Raw genomic sequence first — 20520 nt, forward strand, 5'->3', positions numbered from 1 at the left:
GTGTTATTTTAAGCTCGCCAAGGTGCTGAGACACATCCTGTAAGGAATTGCACAACACACATAAAAGAGTAACAATTATCTTTTAGTACGAAAGACGAGTTGAAAAGGTGTTAAACTGCACCTCTGTTGAACAATTTCCATTCTTATTTTCGACACCCATTGTTCAAATAAGTGTGTTTAAATCCTTTCAGCTTAATATCTAATGAAGAGTTTCGAAGTCCACCTTATTTGACATTACCCATAATTAAAGTTCTATAATCATTAATTGTTTTGACGCATTGCGTCCCGGGTTTAACATTTTTAATTCAATCAAACAAGGCTAATTTATCGTTAAGTGCTCACAACGCCCTCACTCTGCGTATTGGTTATCGGTTGAATTAATAGTTTAGAAAACCCATATAATAACAAAGTTTCTTCTGCACTAAAATTTCGTGATTCTGCGGATGTAAATTTGAACTACAGACAAACCTTTCATTAAAAATCCATAAATATCTCAACAATTTACTGGAACATGTTTATTTACCATAATTTAAATATAAATTTTTCTTTTTAAACATCATGTTACAATAATAACAACGGATATGTTATGGATTAAGGCTTATTTCACCTTTCTCTTATATTTAGATAAGACTTCAAATCGTTAGATAATGTGGCACGTTGCAACTCTGTTATTAACAGAGAAATTTTAGCCATGAACACTTTCGTTAAGTGAAGTCTTTTGAGACTATTTACCACTTTCCGAAACCGCCTAAATTGCGGGAGTGTTTTCGAATGAGAACTCCCAATTTTGGTTACTGTCTGTGTGAAATGTGAAACCATAAAAACTACTTTTATAGGTGGTAAAAACACTAAAATATTGTGTGTGTACAGTGAAAAGTATATATAGCATCTTTATTGAGAGTAGCACGACGTGGTAAAGGTGTCAAACTGTATTAAAATCACGTTGTGTAATACAGCCTTCCTTACAGTATTACACGCCTTTTCTCCATTATTTCCCACTTCGGTAGTGTTATAGTATAACATGTAGATAAAAAGTGATAGGCCTAAAATAGACTAAGATAAAAAGAGATAGGCCTAAAATAGACAATCAGCATAATAGATAACGTAAGACCTATATAAGTAAATCTGTTATCTTACTCCAGTCAGTCTCGGTTTGACGATGAATAAATAAACTTATTATAACTAAACAAGTCGTAATCACTCGGTGACCGGCCTACACAATATGGTGTCAGAAGTTTAACCCCGCGACCTTAATTACCGCTCAGTCTCCGACCCGTGATCATGGCATCCACGTCTTTTAAGAGCCCCGAGCCATTCGTTCCAGACTCACACAATCCCGCTACGTCATGGGCAGAATATCAAGGCGATTTTAAAATTGGTCACTGGGCCTCTCTCCGCCGAGCACGACGTGTCCGCGAAGTAACAACGTCTAGCGAGCCGGACTACGACGACGACCACTACCCAGACCCGTATCTCGACGACGATGCACCATTTCAGCGATCCACGGACGGGACATTGTCTTGCAGCGCACTAACCCTCCATTGTCACGACATGCGCACTCCAATATCAAAGAGTGAGGAATGGCTGGAAACAGTATACTTCGCAAACTTTCCAGTAACTATGAAAATAGATACCGGCTCGCAGGTAAATATTATCCACATCGGGGTGTACAATCAGTTCCCCATAAAACCGACCTTACACAAGCCACCGTACATCGTTCGAGCGTATTCGGGGCACAGTATCGACGTCATCGGAGTGATATACGTCCCGTGTGCTTCGTTTGCCGTCTCCGGATCGGATCAGTGCTTTTATGTTACACCACGTAAAACCATGCCCATTCTCGGAGTCAAAGCATCGGTAGATCTCGGACTAATCACGCGCAGAGAAAACCCGTGCCATTATCTACAACGACCCATCTCGGAAATGAAACTCAACCGCTCGCCGCGAGCAGCCATGTCAGCAAACATGATTCAAGAACAAGAACCTCATAAACTCCCGCCAATACCCAACGGGCAGCAACGATTACAAGGACCAATTCCTCCCGACCATATCATTGACCAGATGACGCCACAAGAAATAGTAGAGCGGTACAAAGACGTTTTTGACCGGATTGGGAAACTTCCGGGTAAACACAAGATCCATCTGAAACCAAGCGCGATTCCATCAATCAGCGCGCCGCGCCAAATACCCCACGCGTTACAAGAACCAGTCTCACAGGAACTCCAACGGCTTCAACGTCTGGGAATAATAGTCCCCGTAACAGAACCAACGGATTGGGTCCACCCAATGGTCGTCATTAGACAAGAGCATAAGCCAGTTCCTGTACGCCTCTGCCTAGACCCACGAAACCTTAACAAAGCAATACGGTTAGAACCCTATCCGACTCCGACTGCTCAAGAAATCTTTTCGACCCTGCATGGCGCCGAGATATTTACGGTCCTAGACGCCCAGAGCGCATTTTGGCAAGTGGAACTTGATGAGGAGAGTTCGTATTTATGTACTTTTGCCACGCCTTTCGGCAGATTCCGCTTTGTCCGCATGGCTCTTGGCATATGCACGTCATCATCCATATTTCAACGAATAATGCACACTATTTATCCTCCAGCACAATTCCCGAATACCCATATCTCAACCGACGATTTCCTCTTGGCTACAACTAGGACCGATCACAACAGGAAGCTGATCCAAATATTACATCTGGCTCGTCAGAATGGTCTTACCTTCAGTTCGGCGAAAATGCAGCTGGCAGTCAACAAAATCACCTACTTGGGCCTAACAGTAACGCCCAACGGCTTGGAAATAGCGCCGTCGAAAATACGAGCAATCGACGTGATTCCATCCCCGGCAGACCGAACCGAATTGCAGCGATTTTTAGGAATGGTTAATTTCCTTGCCAAGTTTGTGCCTAAACATTCGGCAGAAGCGGCACCCCTCCGTGCACTTTTGAAGAAGGACATATCCTTTGCATGGGACGCAAACGCGGAAGCAGTATTCAACCGCCTCAAACGACTAATCACCACGGCACCAGTTCTGGCATTTTTCAACCCTAAAGACGCAATCACTATTTCCGTAGACAGCAGCAAAATAGGCGTGGGAGCCGTTCTGTTGCAGCACAACAAGCCCGTCGAATACGCGTCAACATCATTCACGTCGACGCAACAAAACTACGCGCCAATCGAAAGGGAACTCCTAGGCATAGTATATGCGTGTGAGAGATACCATTACTATGTGATAGGAAGGAACTTCACCATAGAAACAGACCATCGTCCGCTGGTAGCCATCGTCAAAAAACCCCTTCATCTAATGTCACCTAGAATCCAGCGCCTTGTCTTAAAACTAACAAGATATAATCTACAACTAAAATTTGTTCCCGGATCACAACTCCACGTTGCCGATGCGCTGTCACGAGCTCCGCGACAAGAAATGGACATAAATACAACGTACCTAGAAGGATCCTGCGTAATGGTACATTCCACAACGACAGTTCTTACGGACGAAAAAGCGGCGTCAATCAGGAACGCCATTACCTTGGACACAACCTCTCAAACACTACTCGGGTACATCCAGAACGGTTGGCCTACGGCGATCAACAAGATACAGCCCCAGCTGCGAATCTTTTGGCCTATCCAAGAGGAATTGCACGAGAACGATGGTCTCATCTTTAGGGGTGATCGACTCTTCATTCCGCCAAGTCAGCGCCTAAAGATACTGCACGAAATCCACTCAGTGCACCAAGGTATAACGGCGGCGCTAGCCAAGGCCCGATTACACGTCTACTGGCCGCAGATGACCAATGATATCACGAATCACGTAAAAAGATGCGAGACATGCCAGAGACGAGAGAGGGCCAACGTTCCAATGCCGCTAACACCACACCCAATTCCACAACGGCCTTGGAAAGTCACAGCCACCGACATTTTTCAACTACCCGACAAAAAGATAATAATCCTCGTGGATTATTTCTCCAAGTTCGTTGAGGCCCAGGAAATGAAATCCACAAACACCGAGGCCGTAATTAACTTCTTGAATCCACATTTCGCTCGTCACGGATCTCCCCAGATTCTGGTGTCTGACAACGGGCCCCCTTACAACGGGAACACCTTTAACCACTTCCTGGAACAGTGGGGAGTACGTCATGTAACATCCAGTCCACATCACCCACAATCAAACGGGATGGCGGAACGGACGGTCCAAACATTGAAAAATATGCTCATCAAGGCACAAAAAGACGGCAAAGGTCTCCAGCAAGTACTGATGGAATACAGAGCGACGCCCATAGGAGACCTCCCATCCCCAGCGGAAATGCTTATGGGCCGACGCATTCGTACACCATTAACGGCATCAACAAAAACGCTGCAACCCAAATTCCCCATCAAGGGTATCCAGGCATCTCTAAAGGAGCGGCAAACAAGAATGATCCAAGGCCAACGAACAGCACGCGACCCACAGCCATTGCACTTCAATTCAGGAGCGAAGGTTTACCATTACATTGGACCACGCCAATGGGGTAAAGCCACCATCGAATCCAGCACCGCCGAACCACATTCGTACATCATTCGGACTGAGAATGATACAATCCTACGTCGCACTCGACATCACCTGCGTCCACAGTATGTCCCACCACAACTAAAACCATTCAACTCTCAAAACGCCGAGCGTCAAGAACCAGAAACTAAGGACGCAGAAAGGGCAAGATAGTTTGCACACCACGCAGTGACAACGCGGCAAAGCAGGCCAAACGCTGCACCAGAAACAACGGCAATCCCGCTACAAACTCGACAGATCCGCATCATGTCCCCAACGCAATTCATACCACCATCGCCTATCCCAAACACTCCACCGCCGTTTCCAGTGAGACCCAAGCGAAGCACTCACCCACCGCAAAGATATCAAGCCGGGTTTAATTAATTAAAAAAAAAAAAAAAACTGTAATGTAAGAGACTTGTAATTAGCATTGCATGATCTATAATTTTAAACATATAGTTTTAAACATTCAACAAAATTTTAAAGGTGTAAAGGAAGGATGTTATAGTATAACATGTAGATAAAAAGTGATAGGCCTAAAATAGACTAAGATAAAAAGAGATAGGCCTAAAATAGACAATCAGCATAATAGATAACGTAAGACCTATATAAGTAAATCTGTTATCTTACTCCAGTCAGTCTCGGTTTGACGATGAATAAATAAACTTATTATAACTAAACAAGTCGTAATCACTCGGTGACCGGCCTACACAATAGGTAGTTCAAATTCACGCCATTTGAAGAATTTTGGAAGAACATACAAAGTACAAGCACTTAAAGAACAATTTTTAAAAATATTGTTTTAAAAGGTGTAAGAAATATCTCAATGAGGTGTAATAAATGTGTCAGTGGGAAATATTTTTAAGATGCAGTGCTAAAAATGGTCCATTTAACACTTTCAGAGGTGTTGTTTAACAACTTTAAATTAAGACGAAAGGTGCTAAATCACACCTTTTCTGCACTATTTCTCACTTCAAGAAAAAATTTACGCCTTTTGAAGAATATTAGAAGAACATACAGACACTTTAAGAAGATATTTTAAAAATATGGTAATTAAAAGGTGTAAGATTAAGCTTTAAAAGGTGTAATAAATGTGTCGGAGGAAATATTTTTAAGACGCAAAGTGTTGAAAATGGGCCATTTAAAGCTTTCAGAGGCGTTATTTAACCACATTAATGGTGCTGTTTTTGGACCCGTCAAAATTAAGACAAAAGGTGCTAAATCACACCTTTGATTTTAAGAGTGCACTGGATTCTTCGTGAATTACGATGAATTCAGTAATTATTTCTATCTGAACTGGTTACGATTTTTATTTTGGAATTACCGAATTCCTCGATTGATTATGCGTGATTAGTTCACGAAATGTGTGATTTCCGAGGTGACTACGAAAGATTGTAAGTAAATCATGTGATTATTTCCGATTTTCTCATGATTTCACGTGATTTCCAGTGATTATCGGAGATTTCTGATTACCTTTGATTACCCACAAGAATGATTTTGATTACTGATGATTTTCTAAGAATTCTAGAAATCAAGTAATCGATTTCTGCGGTTTTGTACACCTGATAATTCAAGTAACTAACCCCTCGCTTCTAAAGCCTGGTTTTCACTGGCCCAATACGCAGGAAAAACCGGTAACTTGCCGCAAAATTTCGCGTTTTTTGGGCGGCAAGCACGGAATTGGTTTTCTATTTTTCCTCAAATTTTTACTTACTTACCTAATAAACTTTTGCTTAAAGGAAAGCGGTGTCCAATAGAAATCGACGAATGCGGGACGTCATAGGCTTGGTTTTGATCACCTCGCGAGAGGTTTATTTTCGACGCCATTTTTTTTAATTGAAGGCGTTTGTGTGGTCGAGTTAAATTTCTAAAAATGTATAGTTAACGATTTGTTAAAGGACTTTGGCTTAATCCTTATTTATATGATAAAAATTAACGTTTTTACAAAGACAATAAATTCTAAAAAAATCGATAGGTTGCTATTGGTGTGTTTTCAACATAACTGGTAAGACTTGGTCTCCACGAGCTTGCCCACTTTCATGATATTACCATAACAACCATAATTACCCCTGATAAGTACAACACGCCCATAGGACCAATGTAACGGGCATTTTCACCCAAAAAAACGATGGAGGCGGCCTCTTGTAGTCATTTGAAACTGTAAATCGTCCGCGGAGGCTCATATTCAGACCTCCCCTACAGATATCTTGTAGGCCACGGACCAGTGTTGGAGTAATGGCGACCTTTAAGCGCGCGAGTATAGGTTTAGGGTTGTAACTTAAAACATTTTTGTTGCGACATATATTAAACAATGATGGATAACGGTACTAATTCATCAATTACACTTACGATATTTGTAGCTTGGGCTTCTGTGACCTGTGTCCATACGTGTAGCAGACGAAACCTTAATGTTTACTTACTCAGAATTCTGACCCAGAGCAAGTTTTAGTGAAAACGTTTTGCCGCCTTTTTTTTAAGGAATTTTCCGCAAAATTTTGCCGATTATTTTTTAATGTTACGTTAAATATTCGGCAGTGAAAACCAGGCTTGAGACAACGATTTATTTTCGAACATCTAGGGTTAACTCGTCCATGAAAATCGCGAGTACGAGTGCAAACCGAATTACATCTACAAATTAATATAGCGATATATATGAGAGGCATTTTGCTTCTTACTTAATTGACCCGAAAAGGAAGCGTAGGCGATCATGGAAAAGATGAGCCAACCAATCAAGCCGACTTTCATGGAACTGCGCTCCAATCGCCTGGGTGGTTCGGCTCCGGTGTCAACGAGGGCGCCGAATTCGTACCAAAGAGCGTCACCGAACGACCAAAAAAACCTGTTATTCGAGGCCTTCAAATCGACAAAAAATCGCACCGCCAGCAACTTCAAGAAAATGGCCATAGCGGGAAACAGGCACAGAATGCAAATCCATACCTAGCAAAGTTACAATAAAGAAATTTGTTTAGCCTTGATCTTTTAAACGCTATAGGGATAGGAGAACCAAAGATGATGGGGGTTGGATGCGAAATCTTAGGGAAGCAGGTGCGCTAACTGTGGAACGGCTAACATTGGGTGGAACGCCAAAAATAGGGGAGGAATAGTCGGACTCAATTGTAATTGGTTCTTCTGTAGCCCTTCTGAGCCAATTACAATTGAGTCCGACTATTCCTCCTGCATTTTTGGCGTCCCACCCAAACTGAGTCGTGCCACACTTAGTGCACTTACATTTATCACAGATTTCGGATCATCCCCCTCCCCCATCATCCTTGGGAAAACTAGACGCGGTGGCGGCAAGGAAATCACGGCACGAGCAACAGGAGATTAGTAATTTAATACATCTTGGAACGTTCGAATTTCTTAGTACTGTTTAATGCATTTTGTGTAAGAGGTAAATAAGGATCAGTTAATTTTCTGGTACAACAAAGTTACTAAAAATTTTCAAATTACTGTTTAAAGATGGACTTGGGTAAATGAGATATCAGACAACCTAACCCATGGACAGGCAACTGAATAGGGAGCTAGGTTTGCTTAGAGCAAAGACAGACACTAGCGCTGTGGCGGCGGATGTTGGACGTTTTTCACCAAACCATAGTAAAATTCGCGCCATTTTGTTTTTTGAGGAGTAGAGATCTCCAGTCACCGATATGGGGAGAAAATCTGAATAAATTATAAAAGTTTGAATTTCATTATTTATTTATTTTAGCCTCTCTCTCATTAAAGATTCATAAACGATCTATCAAGTTAGTTTTTGTAAATATCACTCTGGTATTGTTTATAAAGTCTGTTTAACATTAAGCCTTGACTAAAATATATCCCGAACCATTAGAGACAAATTTTTCTTTACGGGACATTTGGCAACAAATTGCGGTCGGCGGACGCGTGAGGGCGCGTGCTACGCATTGCCATTTGTTAACGTGGGTTTAACATGGTTTTGCCTGTCCATGGGTTAAGTGGTCTGGGATGAGATGTACTCTTTTAAGTTCACCTTTAATTTTCCAGTGGAAAAAGTAATTCTTTATTAGGTCTCTTTAGGACTAAATTTTCTTTTGGATCACTAAAGCTTACCACGCACTAGTCCCTTTTTGCCAGCGTCCGTCCAATGATATTTCGAGCGCCTTTACTGGTGTACTTACTTCCAAGCTAAATGGTTTAATTAGTGCCAAGGCTCTTGGCAATTCAAGCGGAGCGCGCAAAACGAAGGTGGCTTTGTCGTTGACATCTGGCTGGACAAAATCCACCACCAGACTTCTTGGGAAGCTGTTCTGAAGCGTCATGCTGAAGTTAACTTCCTAAATTATGGAGGTAAAGGGTAATTTTCTCTTTAAATTAAGACAAATTTCGTTAAAATCCGATAAGATTTCACCAGGGGTCACGTTTAGGCCTATCAGGTCTGAGCTCGTCTCTTTTATGATGACACAAAGGCACGAAATATAGCAATGGTTAAAATGTGTTGTCAACCCAAAGCCACTTTTAATTAACAATAAAGATTCTTAATTTGTCAAGTTTTTAAAACTATTTTTCTTTGAAATAAATGCCCTAAAATAACCTTTGAGAATTTGGAATAACTATACAGGAAGGTTAAATAATTTTAAGAATTTTATTTTTTTGTGAAATATAACTTTCCATAAATAATGTAATATGTGAGCGACAGTGACAAGTTTGTACATAATAAATTAAAGGTTTGGGGTTTGTGTGTGAGATGTATAAAATTCATCTTTACTTTTCTTTGAAGCATTCCTACGACTCCAAACCATTTGCCGCGTTTCTTGAATCCGAAACTTCGTTCTTTCGACAATACCAACTCGTAACTGTATCCATTAAAAAGACTAGTAAGAAACGCATAGCTCTTTAAAGGGAGGGTGAAGAGGAAAATCAAGTGATTTTTTATCGATTCTTCTACTAATTAAAAGACCATTCTGCATACTGAAACATCCAGGAAATATAGTCTCCGAATGATTTTAAAATTCAAATTAGGTACAGATTTTATGGATAATTTGAAATAAGGACCTCTGACCAATCGCGTAACGCCCTGCCTTTTTCTTAACAAAATTTCTTTTGCACACTCTACATCTCGCGCCACGATTGTCACACCGCGAGTATAACTTTAATCCAATCTCGCGCTTTTTTTATTCGGCATGGAGCGTGCCACGAGAATTTTATTAACAAAAAGGCAGGGCGTTACGCGATTGGTCGGAGGTCCTTATCTCAAATTATCCATAAAATCTGAGCCTAATTTGAATTTTAAAATCATTCTGAGATATTTTCTGGATGTTTCACTATGCAGAATGGTCTTATAATTGGTGGAAGAATCGATAAAAACTCACTTCACTCTTCCCTTAACAGGATTATTATTTAAGGCAAACAGAATTAACAATAAAGTGAAACACTAATAAGAGTGAACACTAATATTTTCGATTAACTTTCTGTCGTATACATGCGCGATTTATAGGGCAAATCGAATTATATTCAACAGGTTTTCACTATGAAATCTGCCATCTCTATAAGGCAAAAATAATATATTCTACTCTTGCCTTCGTTTCTGTAATCCTATTTAGCAGAATTCTCATTGGATGGAAATCCCATTCAGCCGAACTGCGAACTCCCATTGAATGGAAATCCCATTCTGCCGAAATGTGCCAAAGTATTTTTGAAATTTGAGGAGTGACGGATTTCAAATCAATGGGATTTATGTACTTTAATCCCTTCGATATGATAAGAATTTTAACGCTGTTCACCGGATTATGACATCTTGTATGTTCTGCCCTTTGAACGTTATCAATGTTTAGGGTGAGACCAGGAATGGAAGCAATCGAAATAATGATGTTCGAAAGGTAACTTATTCCATATTTGAGTTGGGTTAGAGTGGAGCCTCCGAGATGAACTAGGCCCATGCGTGTCGCGTAGCGAGAATATTTTTTTAACCAATTTAGTTCGCCGTGGTTATACGCTTGGGGGCACTTATATTACCGTAAAATAAACAAAGTTCAACCCCGTGACCCTGTCGACTGCTTAGATATTTGAGCCAAGGTCGCGGATTGTAAGTATACGTTTTTGTTAGAATATAGCCTAAACTTTAACATAGGTCAAAGGGTCACTACCCATAGGGGGAGCTTTATACGTCAAAATTAATGACGTCACATTGTCATGCCTGTATTTTATCTCTCCCAGTCTCACTCGCGTGTACCGGTAACCCTAACGGTGATGTACAATACAGTCTTTCTTAACAGTATTATTGTTGTTCCTAATAAACGTTTTTGCATTAATTTAATTAACTAAGCCATTGTTTTATTGCGTTAACTCGATCATCCAACAATGTAGTAGCAGAGCGTGGTTACCAATGTACGACTTTAAAAACGCAATAACGTTGGAAGGCAAAGGCTTAAGGTACGGTCAACATTAGTGCGTAGTAAACAAAAACAAAGATGGCGGACGGCAGTAGCACCTCACTCATGGGACAGATTACGAAACTAAAGTCAACCAATTGTGTCAATTGGCGGTTTGAAATGGAGATGGTCTTGAGGGATCGAGGTCTTTGGGATATTGTAAACAAGACAGAAACAGCACCTGACCCATCAGCGTCTGCAGATATTCGACAAAAGTATAAACTATGGGTAGAGAAAGCTTTTTCATCTCTCGCTCTTGGCTTGTCTGAAGACATACTGTAGTGTTCAAATCCGGGGTAAATAATTAGTCGGGATAATTATACACTTCAGATTTATTCTACATTTAATGAAGGTTGGTTATTACATAGTACAGGATGGGAGCAACGCGTTTACGTTACCGTCCAGAGCCGAGGAGAGAGCGAGAGTGTTTTCCCGTCGGGAGGTAGGCTCTAGCCTTTGATTAGTGAGACTAGCGCCATCTACATCTTGTATGGAATAGTTTACATGTGAATATGACAATACTCTCCCGTTAGATTTTAAGTTCGAGGTACATAATAAGTTAAACGCGAGAATTTAAAAGTTCAAAATAATACTCATAAAAGCCTTTAAGAATTTAGTTTTACATTTCTAAAAGGGACTGTGGTTGTGCACTTAATGTAATAATGTTGTTAAACAAATTGTAAAGTTATTTTTAAAAGGGCATCAACTATTTTGAATTTGTACTACTCTAAGGAATCAAAATTTGATTGTCTCAGAGTCAGGTTATCACTTGATTGTTAAATTTAGGCAATGACGTTTAAAGGTTTAGCCGTGTAGGAACTCGTCTGTTCCGGATAGGACGATTGGAGGTCTGGCTTGGTGTCTCGACTTCTTTTGCTATGGATGGAGGTTCTGCTGAGGACTGTCTTTCTGATGATGGGATTGGTACTTGTTGTACTATTGGTTCCGTCCCGCTGCTGGCAGTTAGAGATGGTGGTACCAAGGACAGAGGTGTCCCCAAGACTTAAACTTAAGACTTCCTTAAAACTTGTAAAAATTAAAATAAATAAGTTTAAAACTTGTAAAAATTAAAATTTTCAACTCTTCCCTTAACGCATTCTCCTTTTCCTTGAACACTTCTTTGTGAGGGTCATTCTATAATGAATTTAACACAACATGACTCCGTTAGAAGTTCTAGGTCCTATTAGCTTTAGGCCTAATATAAAGCCATTTAAAACTAAAATGTAGATTGGTTTGAGATACAAGCTATAAAACCAATGTTTCAACGAATAAAAGAACTACATTACATAGCCTTATTATTTCATACATATTCAATAATTCTAAAGTAATAACAGCTTCAAAATAAACAAACAATAGGAAAATGGAAACTAGCATCTTCCGTAATAGGGCAATGAACGTAAACAAAGTATACATTTCTATTGCTATTAAATTAAATCCAGCTGTGGCCTGTCAATAAGTAAGGGATATTATAAAGATAAGCTTACCTTCTTTTTGTGTTTCTGAGCCACTTGTTCAAGCTGATCCAGTAGTTGGCGTTGTATCTGTTCATTACAACGCCAACTACTGGATCAGCTTGAACAAGATCCAGTTGTAATTGTTTCTGTTGATTAATTTTAATCAACTTTTCTTCTAATGTGTTTATCATCTGCAAAGCTGGTCCAGGTAGGCTTTGCTTCCACTCTAAGGCAGACCAATCCATCTTAAGCCTATTTTAAAAATTAATTGGTATAATTAAAACATTAAATCATAATTAAAACTCATTACTTCAAATAGTTACTTTAGGGTGGCTAAAATTTAGGTCTAATTATAACATTAAGTAAATATATTTACCTCTGCGCAACAAATCTTAAACTATTTTAAGTAGTTATCATAAATCTCAAAGCTTTAATTATTAACAAATCAATTTAATCGCGATTAAACGTTCAGAACCTTGTCGAGGAATAGAATACTTTCCTCCCAGCGCGCAACGAGGCCAACGACACGAGGAGCCGTTTGATTTTTGTAGTTTAAAGTAGAGTCAGTGTTGCCAATGTTCAAAGTGTCAATTTCCCGCCTGACGACCCAAAATTTCCCGCCGACGGTCATTATTTCCCGCAACTCCTTTTAGAGCAAAATTGTCGTAAATTTTACGTTTTCAGCCGCACTACAATTTAAGTAAGCATTGTGAAGGTGTTGCCTGAGAAGCACTAAATACCCAATTATAAGTAAGGTCCCATTTGGGGGACCAAAACTATGAAGGAAACATTTCTGGTCGGTTGGAAAAAATCGGATGCACCAAGCCAAAAGATTAAAATTTTACCAAAGGTTTAAAAAATATGATCAAAACCCTACGGTCATTGAAATTCCCGCCAAATCGATTGATTTATCAAAAAACTACCTTTTTCCCGCCAAAGCCAAAATACCATCGAAAAATCCCGCAAAACGGGAAATTTCCCGCACATTGGCAACACTGAGTAGAGTGGGATATAGACCGAGTGGGGAAAGGTGAAGCCCCGCCCATTGACATGCGCGGTAAGCACTGGATGTTTTACTTCCAACAGCAACTCGTAGATGGCAGAAAAATCTACACTTTGCCGCGAAATTTAAACTGCTTCGTTTTACAACATTGGTGTTGATATAGATAATGTTAATTTAAATCTTAATAATAAAAAGGTGAATATTTGTGTTAAAATATAGATTTTAAAATATATTTCCCACCATGTTTTAAACACAACATACACATTGTTTATTACTAAACAATAAAGGATTTACTTGTAATATTATTAATCCCGACGTTAGGAAAAATTCTTAAAGTTATTTGTTGACCGAGCGATGTTGCCTAAATTGGAAAATACCTGCAATTGCTTCTTTGCAAGATCATGCCTTGTTTTTTTCGATGAAAGACATAATAGTTTTCTTTTATCTATTTTGTTTCAAGGATAATTTTTCTCTGAATTTTTGCAGTTAATTCCAGGATGAAGAGAGTAGTTTTGTAAAGTGCGGTGCTTAAAGTCAATTTAGTTACCATAAACTAATAATGACGATAATGAAACAGACTGAATGTATGTTAAACTTGTTTTGTTATTGTTATAACTTTGCATTAATATAGCTGAAGCAAAACAAGTTTCATTTTATTGCATAATCGTGATTATTTACATTTTTGGCCAATTCAAGTAACTTCAAGCGCCGCACTTTACAAAGACTTTTCTCCTCATCCCGAAAATAACCTCAATAAATCACAAAAACAACCCTGATAACAAACAAGCAAGATATGTTATTAAATCTAATTTTATTATACATTTCCGCTGTTCATTCTTTTATTCATCATAGGGGCTTCAATTGATCTGCATTTGGGAGTTACTTTATTACTTCTACCAAAGAAATTCAGAGAAAAATTACAGTGTGGAAAAGATCAGAGTGCCCACATTTTTCGGACATTTTCTAACAAAAAAAACTCGAGATCAATGAGGAAATTAATTGTAGTACATTTTCCAGACTCATGGAAATTTAAATTAAAGAATTCTCTGGCATCCACTAAACAAATCGTTCATGTAGTTTCAAATTATCACAAAAATGAGAATTTGTAAGAAATCTATACAATAATGTTAATGAAAAATTAGTTTTTGTAAGATATCATAAATTTTGCAAGATTAATCTTGTAACAAACAGGAAATTAATGTCCTTTAGCGCAAATGTTCGATGTGTCTACCATCTTGATGTAGACATTCTTCAAGGCTACTGGCCATTGATTCGCGGGCGTGGCGAAGCATTCCTGGGGTGATGTTGGCAATGGCGATTCTTATTCTGGCTTTAAGGTCGTCGGGTGAATCTGGTTCAGTTGCGTATACCTTTCCCTTGAGGAAGAAATCTAACGGAGTTAGGTCAGGAGACCTTGGAGGCCAGGGCGTTGGTCCACCCCTACCAATCCATCGGTTAGGGAACTCGTTATTCAGCCACTCTCTAACGGGTACGGCGAAGTGCGATGGCGCCATCCTGTTGAAACCACATATCCCTCACTACTGCCAAGGGTAAATTATTAATGGCATCAGTAAATTCTTGACGCAAAAACTTCAATTAACGTTGCCCGGTGATGTTCTCGTCAAACAAGAATGGCCCAATGATTCTGTCGCCAATGATGCCAACTCACACATTGGTTTTCAAACGCACCAGATAATAATGCTCCCGAAGCCAGTGAGGATTTTGCTGCGACCAATAGTGAAGGTTATGTCGGTTGACTGTTCCATCTTGATGGAACGTAGCTTCGTCAGAGAACATAACCTTGCTAAGGAAACCTGGAATTTCTTCATCGAGGAATGCATTGGCATACAAAATTCGTGACGCCTAAGATACTCATCCCCTGTTAACGCTTGGTGTAGGTGATTTCGATAAGGATGGAATCGGTTCCGATGCAAAATCGACAGAAATGTACGATGGCTAATGCCACACTCGTATCTAACCGCTCTACTGCTGGTGTGAGGGTCGGCTTCGAACCTTGCCACAATGTCCATCTCTCTGGCTTTGTTTCCAACTATCCCGTCAACCCTATGTTGACGTTTTTTGAACCGTAAAGCTACCTTCTGCTAGTAGGTTAGCTTCAAGCTTACCAAAAGTCTTTCGAGCAGGTGGCCTTCGGTTCGAAAAGCGGTCGGCATAGCTGTCCGCGCTCACCTCAATTTAGCGAGCCCGAGCGCGAATTGAGCGAGGCTCTTCGAAATAATTGATAAAGTCACGAGCCCGAGCCGAGCCCGAAAGTTTATGAAAAAGTTTTCTGAGCTTGAGCCCGGGCTCACAATACGTCACAAACAAAGTGAGCCTTGAGCTGAGCCCAGGTTCAACTGTAAAATCAACGAGAGCTTGCGATGAGCTCTATTACAAATGTTTTGGCTTTCCTGAGCTCGAGCGAGGCCAACTGAAAACTATGAGACCGCTCATTTTTAAAGGGCGCTCACTGTTTTGAGACTGCGCTCAGCTTGGCTCAGCGCCGTATTCAGTGCCAACAGAAACTAGCGTAACTCATTGGTAGATGAAGTTTTGAAATTTTTATTATACAAATGTAGTGCAAGTCATTTGGATAGTAAATATGTATTGTAGTTTTGCATTTATCGCGTATAAATAGCTGCAAAATTATTTATTTCAACATCTACACTGTTTCGAAGAAATATTCTCCGGAAATATGAGACCAAGCTCGAGCTTGAGCTTACTAAATTGAATGAGCCCGAGCTCGAGGTGAGCCTAAAATTCTATCGATTTTGAGCCCGAGCTGAGCCCGCGAAAGATATTAGAGAGAGCTTGAGCTCGAGCTTAGCCCATCAAAATTATGCGAATGAACCCGAGCCCGAGGCGAGCTCATTTATAAAAACTAACTGAGCTTGAGCTCACATTGAACTCTAAGGGAACATTGTCTCAATTTTGAGCTTGAGGTGAGCTCGTTGTCAATTTCTATAAACTAACGTGAGCTGAGCTGAGCCCAAGCGATGGTGGACAGGTCTGGCGGTCGGTGTACAAAATAACTGCCAGGCGAGAATTTCCTCGGCATTCACCCATAACAGAAATCAAATCGAACTTTTAGCGATTAGTAAAACGCGCCATCATAACGAAGTACCAAGCTAATTTAATTCGTAGGTGGGGCACACTTCCGAAGTAAACTACCGTGAGATAACCACGTATTTACGGCCTAGAGGTCACAAACATAAAAAATATCCCTTAATGCACATTGTCCCTTGTTAACAGCCGCAATAGTTCTGCCTTCCATGGCAGTAGGGGTTTTTTTGTTGTCGTTAAAAGGACATTAAGTTCCTATTTGTTGCAGGATTAATCTTGCAACATTTATGATAAAAAACAAATTTTTCATTAACATTATTGTATTGATTTATTAAAATTTCGCATTTTTGTGATTATTTGAAACAACATGAACGATTTGTTTAGTGGATGCCAGAGAATTCTTTAATTAAATTTCCATGAGTCTGGAAAATGTACTACAATTAATTTCCTCATTGATCTCGAGTTTTTTTTATAAAATATCCGAAAAATTTGGGCACTCTGATCTTTTCCACCCTGTATAATTGAAATTTATTGTGTATAAAAAAAGTTGTAAAACAACTCACGAGATTATAAACTTGATACACATTTTCAATACAAAATATCAAGAGAATTACGCATAAATGAAATAGTACAAATTTAAATTGGAAAAAAGAAAGTAGTAAATCAGTGATTTTTTCCTCCCTCTCTTCTTTTAACATTCAGTAACCTTCAATAAGTTGAAGTCGAATTATTTTATGTACATCAGATACGTTGTTCGAAAAAAGATCAAAAACGCTAGTTAAGGAATTGCATTTGTATCCTAATTGTAATACTGCTATTGTAAAATGTATTTTGGGCTGCGCAAATGTTTAGGAACAGAAAAATTAAGAGCATTTAATAGAGTTGAGGGCTGGAGAATGTTATGAACTAACTTGTGAATAAAAGTAACATGATTCAGTCATTAGTTATGAGGAGATAAAGGATTGCCAATAATAGTCCATATTTATATATAGGTAAAAAGTATTTATGCCCGAACTCTATAAAATTACGCTGTACTGCTTCTACTTTTTTTTAGGAGAAATTGGCTACAGGCAACCCAACCAAACAGCAACCTGGAACGAGCTAGGCCAGGGGTCCCCTGGCTAGGCTTAAATATAAGATGCGGAAATGACGCAGAGATTTCAACTGACCACAAAACTTAAACGAAATCTCTAAGAAACGACGACATAAGCTAATAGTCTTGCTGACGTTCCTACAAAAATGTAACAAAGCGTCGAATATAGTACCCAAATCTTTAGTTGAATTGCTGTGCGGATGTGTTAGGAGTCAATTAAGTAGGAGTTCAGCGACATTCAAACGAATTGGTTATAAGAAAACTATTTTTCTCTCATTGATAGAACAAAACATTACCATGCAAAGACGGAAGTGCCGGTACTTTCTTTTTAAGGCATCATTGGTCGGTCCACTGATAAATTTCCTGACGTTGGGATTATTTGGGAAATATGCATTCTTTTCTGTGTTTCTGAAACTCGAAAATGGGCATTTACAACCCATGTTTATTTAACAAATAATTTTAAATCCTACAAACAAACTACTCCCATAATTATACATTTAATATTGCAAAACTCATGAACTTAAACATATTTACTTTTATTGTTTAGTAATAAACAATATGTATGTTGTGTTTAAAACATGGTGGGAAATATATTTTAAAATCTATATTTTAACACAAATATTCACCTTTTTATTAAGATTTGAACTAACATTGTCTATATCAACACCAATGTTGTAAAACGAAGCATTTTAAATTTCGCGCCAAAGTGTAGATTTTCCCGCCATCTACGTGTTGCTGTTGGAAGTAAAACATCCAGTGGTTACCGCGCATGTCAATGGGCGGGGCTTCACCTTTCCCCACTCGGTCTATATCCCACTCTAGTTTAAAAAACAAAGATCACGTGGGTTTGAACTAGCCAATAAGAGCTCACTTAAGGAAAAAAAAACCTTTAGAGCTGGAAACCATCAGATCATCCTTCTTCTATTATCAACCCCTTCTGGTATGACCTTAAAAGCTACCAATGTCATAATGTAGAAGAGCTAAAACTAGTTGTTGGGGACTGGACAAAACCATCCCTCAAATATGGAAGCAGGAAGTGTCATGCCCTATTCCAAATTCCCTCACTTTCCAGGTTCAAGGCTTTTCCCTTGGCAAGTAATTTTTCCTCATAGATTTACCAGTTTTAGTTGTTTGTTTGTAGAACAGTTTTTATTTGTTCGTGGAACAGTTTTTATTTGTTCGTGGAACAGTTTTTATTTGTTCGTGGAACAGTTTTTATTTGTTCGTGGAACAGTTTTTATTTGTTCGTGGAACAGTTTTTATTTGTTCGTGGAACAGTTTTTATTTGTTCGTGGAACAGTTTTTATTTGTTCGTGGAACAGTTTTTATTTGTTCGTGGAACAGTTTTTATTTGTTCGTGGAACAGTTTTTATTTGTTCGTGGAACAGTTTTATTTGTTCGTAGAACAGTTTTATTTGTTCGTAGAACAGTTTTATTTGTTTGCTGAAAAGTTTTACTTGTTTGCTGAAAAGTTTTACTTGTTTGCTGAAAAGTTTTACTTGTTTGCTGAAAAGTTTTACTTGTTTGCTGAAAAGTTTTACTTGTTTGTGGAACAGTTTTGTTTGTTTGTGGAACAGTTTTATTTGTTCCGTTCGGGGAACAGTTTTTACTTGTTCGTTGAACAGTTTATATTTGTTCGTGGAACAGTTTTTACTTGTTCGTGGAACAGTTTTACTTGTTCGTGGAACAGTTTCAATTGTTCGTGGAACAGTTTTTATTTGTTCGTGGAACAGTTTTTATATGTTCGCTGAACAGTTTTTATTTGTTCGTGGAACAGTTTTTATTTGTTCGTTGAACAGTTTATATTTGTTCGTGGAACAGTTTTTACTTGTTCGTGGAACAGTTTTACTTGTTCGTGGAACAGTTTCAATTGTTCGTGGAACAGTTTTTATTTGTTCGTGGAACAGTTTTTATATGTTCGCTGAACAGTTTTTATTTGTTCGTGGAACAGTTTTTATATGTTCGCTGAACAGTTTTTATTTGTTCGTGGAACAGTTTTTATTTGTTCGTGGAACAGTTTTTATTTGTTCGTGGAACAGTTTTTATTTGTTCGTGGAACAGTTTATATTTGTTCGTGGAACAGTTTTTATTTGTTCGTGGAACAGTTTTTATTTGTTCGTGGAACAGTTTTTATTTGTTCGTGGAACAGTTTTTATTTGTTCGTGGAACAGTTAGAACAATTAATTTAAAAACGACTAGGCCTAGTACGATGAAATTATAAACATGCTAGAAACAATAAAAGAAAATTAGTGAAACCAGGACAAAATTCCCCAACTTTTAGGACAATTTTCAAATTCCCCAACTTTTATCCAACATTTCACACGTATTTTCAAAATCCCAAACTTTCCATGACTTCCAGGTACTAAGGCAAACCCGGTTATGCTTTAGTATGCTCCCCTAAACCGGAATAGATTCCCCATAATGACATTTGGGAAAGTCATGTCATGCACTGCCAAAGTTGCAAGTGACATTAGAGGATTATAACTTCTATTCATCCATTGAAAGAAAATATTAACTTTCAAGGTTCTGGTTGCATTACCCTTGATGTTCAGTCTTGGCTAGATAAGTGCAACTAAACCAAGTATCTTGTGGATGATGAAGAAACCTTTTGATTCCCCTGAGTTTTTCAGGTTTTTCCCACACATTTTTACGGGTTTTCCAGTTTTGAATGAACCCTGATAGAGTAATGGCAGTACTACCTATGCAAACAACCTACCTTTCTGTGTCATCAAACTCTTAGGCGATTACAAGAGCGTGCCCAGAGGGAGGGATACATAGTCTACACCTCTCTCTACCGCCACTACTCTATTGCTTTATTGTCAATTGATTTTATCAACAGTAAGCTAATCTTTAACGACGTGTCTATTTTGGCCGGTTTTTCCGGCCCAATTAGCCCAAGACTATTTTGGCCGGTTTTTCCGGCTAAAATAGCGGCCATTGCCCCGATCACTATTTTAGCCGGAATAACCGGCCAATATAGTCTACGAGTAGAGTGGA

The 20520-nt window shown here is 39.0% G+C and overlaps 2 protein-coding genes and 1 long non-coding RNA gene across 10 annotated transcripts in view; 1 reads left to right on the forward strand and 2 right to left on the reverse strand.

Moving 5' to 3' along the window:
* Nucleotides 1-9371, reverse strand: LOC149705378 (uncharacterized). Of its 2 annotated transcripts, XR_016381575.1 has the most exons (5): nt 9248-9371; nt 8661-8816; nt 7200-7461; nt 6243-6391; nt 1-37 (listed from the first exon to the last, which is right to left on the reverse strand). XR_016381575.1 is itself a non-coding variant. In XM_089865537.1 (4 exons), exons 1-4 carry the CDS (start codon nt 9260-9262, stop codon nt 6384-6386), a joined length of 441 nt encoding a protein of 146 aa, XP_089721663.1. In that variant the 5' UTR covers nt 9263-9371; the 3' UTR covers nt 5313-6383. The 2 variants fall into 2 exon arrangements, 1 of the variants encoding a protein (XP_089721663.1); XM_089865537.1 differs by lacking the exon at nt 1-37 and having other exon boundaries at nt 5313-6391.
* On the forward strand, nt 8690-12006 carry LOC149705379 (uncharacterized). Of its 2 annotated transcripts, none has more exons than XR_016381578.1 (3): nt 8690-8829; nt 8884-11206; nt 11279-12006. It is a non-coding gene; the product is annotated as an uncharacterized LOC149705379 (long non-coding RNA). The 2 variants fall into 2 exon arrangements; XR_016381579.1 differs by having other exon boundaries at nt 8706-8829; nt 8894-11206.
* The window catches only part of LOC149705380 (centromere protein F-like), a 23201-nt gene continuing 13907 nt past the window's right edge, over nt 11227-20520 (reverse strand). For 2 of the 6 annotated variants that reach the window (XM_089865538.1, XM_089865540.1), the window contains 3 exons: nt 12492-12616; nt 12395-12429; nt 11227-12044 (listed from right to left, as the gene is read on the reverse strand). In XM_089865538.1, the coding sequence (XP_089721664.1) occupies nt 11931-12044; nt 12395-12429; nt 12492-12609 (267 nt within the window). In that variant the 5' untranslated portion in view covers nt 12610-12616 and the 3' untranslated portion in view covers nt 11227-11930. Of the gene's footprint in view, nt 12045-12394; nt 12617-12740; nt 12914-18410; nt 18844-20520 lie in introns of those variants that run through there. The other 4 variants (XM_089865541.1, XM_089865539.1, XM_089865543.1 and 1 more) reach the window with 4 other exon arrangements.

The sequence above is a fragment of the Phalangium opilio genome, unplaced genomic scaffold, assembly GCF_054372755.1.
Source record: "Phalangium opilio isolate 3A_F unplaced genomic scaffold, DU_Popi_V2 ptg000014l_1, whole genome shotgun sequence".
In the NCBI taxonomy this organism is placed as follows: Eukaryota; Metazoa; Arthropoda; class Arachnida; order Opiliones; family Phalangiidae; genus Phalangium; species Phalangium opilio.